The 6,320-nt window shown below is 38.6% G+C and overlaps 1 protein-coding gene across 1 annotated transcript in view; it reads right to left on the reverse strand.

The window, feature by feature from the left end:
• LOC139711525 (uncharacterized) overlaps window positions 1-6,236 on the reverse strand; it is a 28,296-nt gene extending 22,060 nt beyond the window's left edge. The window contains exon 1 of the mRNA XM_071623402.1: window positions 6,102-6,236. Coding sequence (XP_071479503.1) covers window positions 6,102-6,236 — 135 coding nt within the window. The remainder of the gene's footprint in view (window positions 1-6,101) is intronic.
• Window positions 6,237-6,320: the final 84 nt, after the last annotated feature.

Genomic DNA, 6,320 nt, shown 5'->3' on the forward strand with positions numbered 1-6,320 from the left:
TGTAGAAATATGAGAATATACAGTGCTGTGGTTTTGGTAGAAGAAATAGGGTATCTGTATTTGTCCTCAGTGATAACCAAAAAACTTATTTGGAAAGAATAATAGACATCAAAAAAGAATTGCCCAATCAAACATGTCGGGATTTTTCTCAAACATCAGTGTTCTCGTTTTCTTTGCAGTGTAAAACAAAAATGAAAAAAAAAAAAAAAAAAAAAACAGGGCCGGGTACAGTATCCGGATGAAAATTGGTGGGATGGGCGTAAACCCGCGGGTATTATAACATACTGACGTAAAAAAAATAAAAACAAGACCAAAAACTACTTTCTTTCTGTGCCCTGGGGAGAAATATTCATCAATTGCATTTTGGAAATGTTGAAAATCATAACTTTTGATGAAATTGTGTCCTACAGTATCTCTTCTTATATGAAGGCTTTTTTTATAATTAAGTTTCTTTCCTCTATGACCATGATAAAATAAACCCCTGATGATTTAAACAAATGAACTCTTTGGACATTAGCAAAAGGGAATACATTAACAGTTTTTGCAAACACTTTATATAATTGTCTAATACTCCATCAAGCTCATAAAAAATACAATTCTACTGCAACAAGAAATCCATTCAGTAAGACTCGTCCTCGGTGTACATAGCTTAAAATGCCAACTTTGTAAAAATAATGCCCCAGCTCTTAAATTTACTTTAAAAAGGGGAAGTAAAGCTCCACACCTTTGGCCTATGACTTTTTAGGTACCGTATCACCTTACGGTTGAGGAGATGGGTAAAGAAAAATTATTAACGAAATATAGGAACATGCTTCACATGACCTCACCATTTTCTTCTCTTAAGAAAGAAACGAAATCTGAAAATTGTTCAAGAGTGTTTTTGAACATAGTACATTGTAAAAGCAGAAAAAATCAGTGTTTTTAAGAAACATAACTCACAACAACAAGGAATTCCTGTCGTGTCTAGTATTGCACGTTTTTGGTTTGGAGGGTTTTGGATGCTAATAATTCAAGACAAGTTTATGCTCCGGCACTTCAATGAACTTAAATGTAAAGTAATGATCAACCTCTCTTGCCAATAAACTCAACATTTGCTGTTCTTCAGTAAAGCATATGACAGAAACATATGATAAACATGTCTAAAATTCATATGAATAAGCTCACAGCAACAACAAAAATATTATGTTATCTATAAACTAATACTGCATGTACTTAGCTTCGAGGGATTAAGATGCAAAATGTTATGACAAAAGCCCCTACGTGGCTACCAGCAATTAAACATCCTTCAACTTCTTTAGCAAATGAGCTCATGTGTATCATCTTCTTGTTGAGAAGACGAAGATGAGTAATGATAAAATAACCAAACTATCAACTTTCCTTAACATGTTTTACATGAAATCATTATTGCCTTCTCGTAACGAAATTGAAAAAACCAGAACATCTGAAATTGTTCAAAATCGCTTCTTGATAACGATGAAAGCAAAGGAAACTATAGTGTTTGTAACCACTACCACACGTGTCTACAGATCTGTCATGCTCATAAGAAACGTAACTCACAGGAATATAATTTTATACAGTAAGTACTTGGTTTGGAGGACATTTAGATGCCAACTTTTCAAGAATAATACACCAGCACTGACATTAACTGATGAAAAAAAAAAAAGAATGCTCAGCTTCTTTATCCAATTAGCTCATAGGTAATTCCTTGTAGTTGAAAAAAAAACGAGTACACATAAAGATATAGACTTCCCGTAACATGTATCACAGGTCATGATCTCCACATTTGCTCCTCTTAACTTAAAAGAAATAAATATATACTTAAATTTGTTTTAAATGACCTTTAAACAATATGAAGAAAAAAATTCTGTGTCTGCAAAGGCTTGACACGTGTCTAATACTGGGTCACGCTCATATTAAACGTAGCTCACAGGAACAAGGAATTCACGTGTGTATAAAATAATACTGCAGAGAGGGTGCAAAGTTGAACCCTTTATTGAGGGTGTGAAAATGTTCCCTTGAGTACATCTTTCCACCCACACTAAGTGGTGCTAGATTGCACATCTTCTTGAGGGTGCATCTTCCCACCCACACTGAGTGGTGCTAAGTTGCACATTCTTGAGGGTGCGATCTTGCACCCTTTACCTTTCGGCGCACCTTTGCACCCCGAGTAGCCTTTACATCTTGGTGCAACTTTACATCCTTTCGCGAGGGTGCAAAGAAACACCCAAAGTTCCAAGATTTTGCCTTGTTTTGAGGGTGCAATCTTGAAACTTTGGGTGCTACTTTGTACCCGCAAGAAAGGGTGAAAGTTACACCCTCGGGAGCAACTTTGCCCCCTTGAAAAAGGCGCAACCTCGTACCTTTAGGTGCAACTTTATGCCCGAAGGATGCAAGAATGTACCCTCTCTTGAGGGTGCAATCTTGTGCCTTATTGGTATGATGTTGCACCTATGTGGTGCTTATTTGCTCCATGACTGCTGCAAAATTGCTCCTTTAAAGGAGCAAGTCAGTGTCACTGCCTGCTCCTTTATAGGGGCAATATTGCCCATCATCTCAAGATGCAACTTAGCATCACATAATCGGGTACGATTTAGTTCCTTAACTACTCTAAACCTTGAATAGTGCGAACTGATGTAAGCCTATTTGCTCAGTATATAACTTATGTTGTTGTTGCACTCTGCAAAGTAAATAGGATTAGTGTAACTTGAATCTTGTGAATCATGAAATGTGTGTGCGTGTGGAATTTGTGAGTTGTGAAAATGTTAATGTAAAAGTTAACTTAGTTGTGTTTGAATAATATACTGAAACCAAAAATTTACCCAATTACCTTTTCAATAAGGTGAGCACTATATCTATCAAACAGTTAACCTTCTCGGCAAGAGTATACATCTGCATGAAGGAAGAGGTGAGAATATGATATGCAGTTGTCTAGATACGTTTTATTCGAAACGTTCTTGAATGCGTACTTATTCACATAATCTATAAGAATAACATATGCTTCTTACCAGTACTCAAAGCCTCTAAAACAAGAGCATGCTTCTTACACTTCTAAAGTATACACCATATTTTAAAAACAAAATGTAAGAGGATTTAAGAAGCTGTTTGTATGCATTCAAACGAATCCATATTTCTATCTAAAATCTAAAACGTGTCTTGTAAAAGGGGAATTCGTTTTATAATGACGATCCCAAACCGTTTTTGTCTTAAAGTCCTTATCTCGACATGTCTTGGAGTTCACGCTTATTGAAAACATGAGATTCTTGGCACGTAGATTACAACTATGGTTTAAAGAGTTAACTGAGATACGCATATCGTATACGGGCATTTCGATGAAAACATTAAAATACAAGGTACTGTAAATGATATGAAAATCAAACTTGATACCAGCCCTTATCGGCAACCAATACAGACTATGGAGGACTGCAGTTATAATTGTGTTCAGATATTGTTTTGGGTGATACACGCATGCCGACTGATTTGGGATCAATTCGAGTCCCTCGAGCTGAGATTCCGGAACTGCAATGAGCAAACCATCATTATGCATAACAAAGTGACTGAGAATAATGCATGCACCAGTTTCTGTTTCGTTGTTCTATACACAGAAAGTTGTTTCGTTTTCCAATCCTGTGCAGGCACACAGAGATTTACAGAATTCAATCATCTTTGGCTATAACGCCATGGTCGCGTGCAAAATGAATGCAGCTTATCTAACTTAACCTGTAGTTACTGAATAGGGGACTACTGTATATTCAATTTATACATTATTAATCGGATGATAGAACCTGTCAAAGAGTAAATTGCGGATATCATATACCATTGTCAAATTCACTTTCTGTTCTATACATAGTATCAATTATGGAATGTTATGAACCACTTCAGCATTACCAATCATTATCATAATTATTTCCCTGAAACGGCTGCATTTGTATGAGCGGGAAGAGTTTGGCGTCATACATAGCAAGAGTCGTGACTACAAAACTAAATACATGTATTATACAAGGTTTTAGGACACTTTGAATCATGCCCCCCCCCCAAAAAAAAAAAAACAAAAAAAAAAACCCAACAACTTAGTGAAATGTTGTATACAATGTATGCCCTACTTCCATTAACCTATGATCTTTGACCTTTGAATACATGACCCGCATTTTTTCAACGAATAGGCATTTGGATGCAACGTAGGTATTATATAAAAGAAAAAATGTTTTAGGAAAATACCTTTAACCACTTCAGAAATAATTATGGAACAAATAGCAAAATATTGACACGTTCACTTCTTCCGTAATGACATGACAGAAAACTTTCCTCACCGAATCGTTCTGCCGTAATTCATGAGCAAGTCATGGATATATACTTAGTTCGATTAAAAGTATACATTGAGTCATTGCAAAAGCATAATGAAAAGTATGCTTCAGAACTACATCATTGTCATTTATTCTATAACACTAATAATATAGAGCTATTGGTCCGCCATATTGCCTAACAGGTCGTTGTCCTCCTACCACGTTTGTTTAGCAAATAAGGCACAGAATTTAATTTTGCACTTGCTGCCAAAGACTCTAATCTTCTTTACCGCTATTCTCAGACATGTATGCTGGTGCTGTATGAATTAGAAACGGAAGCTTACAAAATCAAGGCAAAAGCGAAGTGATGTCTCGTCCACGTATCGACTTTGTGATTAAAGAGATTTTCAAATGGCAAAGGCCTATTTCATTGACTTTTTGACTGTTGACGTAGTCGGACTTCACCAATATTAACACTTGACAGCAATCATTAGATGATCTGAGGAGTGAATTTGGTGGTCATATAGCTCAAAAGTGTGGAAAGTTATTGAAAGAACACCAGAATACTATGTCGACAGTGTTTATCAGGTGAGATACAAACATAGAACAAGTTCCAGTGGGTTTCAGGAGGTTACTTTTCCAGCCAGGGCTATAGTCTAGCTGGTAAAATTGGGTCTTTGAGGGCATCTGGCGGCTACCCCCCCCCCCCCCACTTCTTAAAACGTCTGGCAACGGCCATGCATATATCCTGTGCGTGTAAATAACAAGTTCCAGTGGGTTTCATTAGGTTATATTTTCAGCTAGACTAGCCTAGCTGGAAAAAGTTGGGTCTTTAAGGGCGTCTGGCGGCTACCCCCCACCACTTCAAACGTCTGGCAATGGTCATGCATTTATCCTGTAAGTGTAACGAACAAGTTCCAGTGGGTTTCATTAGGTTACTTTTTCAGCTAGGCTAGCCTAGCTGGAAAAATTTGGGTCTTTAAGGGCGTCTGGCGGCTACCCCTCACCACTTAAAACGTCTGGCAATGGTCATTCATTTATCCTGTAAGTGTAACGAACAAGTTCCAGTGGGTTTCATTAGGTTACTTTTTCAGCTAGGCTAGCCTAGCTGGAAAAATTTGGGTCTTTAAGGGCGTCTGGCGGCTACCCCCCACCACTTAAAACGTCTGGCAATGGTCATTCATTTATCCTGTAAGTGTAACGAACAAGTTCCAGTGGGTTTCATGAGGTTACTTTTTCAGCTAGGCTAGCCTAGCTGGAAAAATTTGGGTCTTTAAGGGCGTCTGGCGGCTATCCCCCACCACTTAAAACGTCTGGCAATGGTCATTCATTTATCCTGTATGTGTAACGAACAAGTTCCAGTGGTTTTCATGAGGTTACTTTTTCAGCTAGGCTAGCCTAGCTGGAGTTGGGCCTTTAAGAGCGTCTGGCGGCTACCCCCCACCACCTAAAACGTCTGGCAGTGGTCATTCATTTATCCTGTAAGTGTAACGAACAAGTTCCAATTGTTTTCATGGGGTTACTTTTCCAGCTAGGCTAGCCTAATTTTGAGGGGTCCTTTTTTTGGCTCTCCTGGCCACACCCACCACCGATGACCAGCCAGACGTGCATTTCCATACTTAGGGGCATATGTACTAAATTGCTATATACATAAAAATTGGTAACCTTTTCAGCTAGGCTGACCCCCGCTGGCTCCCGGACTAGTATGGGGTCGCTGCTGCGGATAACCCAGGGCCTACCGTGTATGTAACCCAGGCCAGGCCAGTTGTAATACAATACAGTGTCAGTAGTACTGAGGTCCATACACAGGATCACGCTTACCCGCTCGAACAGGGCATCAATACTTTGTTGACCGGAGGTCGACCATCCTAGTTTACCAGCAACCTGGTCGAATAAGGCGTCCAGGTCGTTTTCGTCGCCAGGTCCAGGGATTGAATGTTGATCCTGCTTACCCATGCTAAAACATACATTACATAAAAGCTTTACATTACAGGCTCATGAGTCATATCTCTAGAACCGGTTCTAGCGATTTTGCATCGC

Source organism: Diadema antillarum, unplaced genomic scaffold (assembly GCF_040938485.1).
Source record: "Diadema antillarum isolate AM-2024a unplaced genomic scaffold, OU_Dant_1.0 seq00001666_RagTag, whole genome shotgun sequence".
Lineage (NCBI taxonomy): Eukaryota > Metazoa > Echinodermata > Echinoidea > Diadematoida > Diadematidae > Diadema > Diadema antillarum.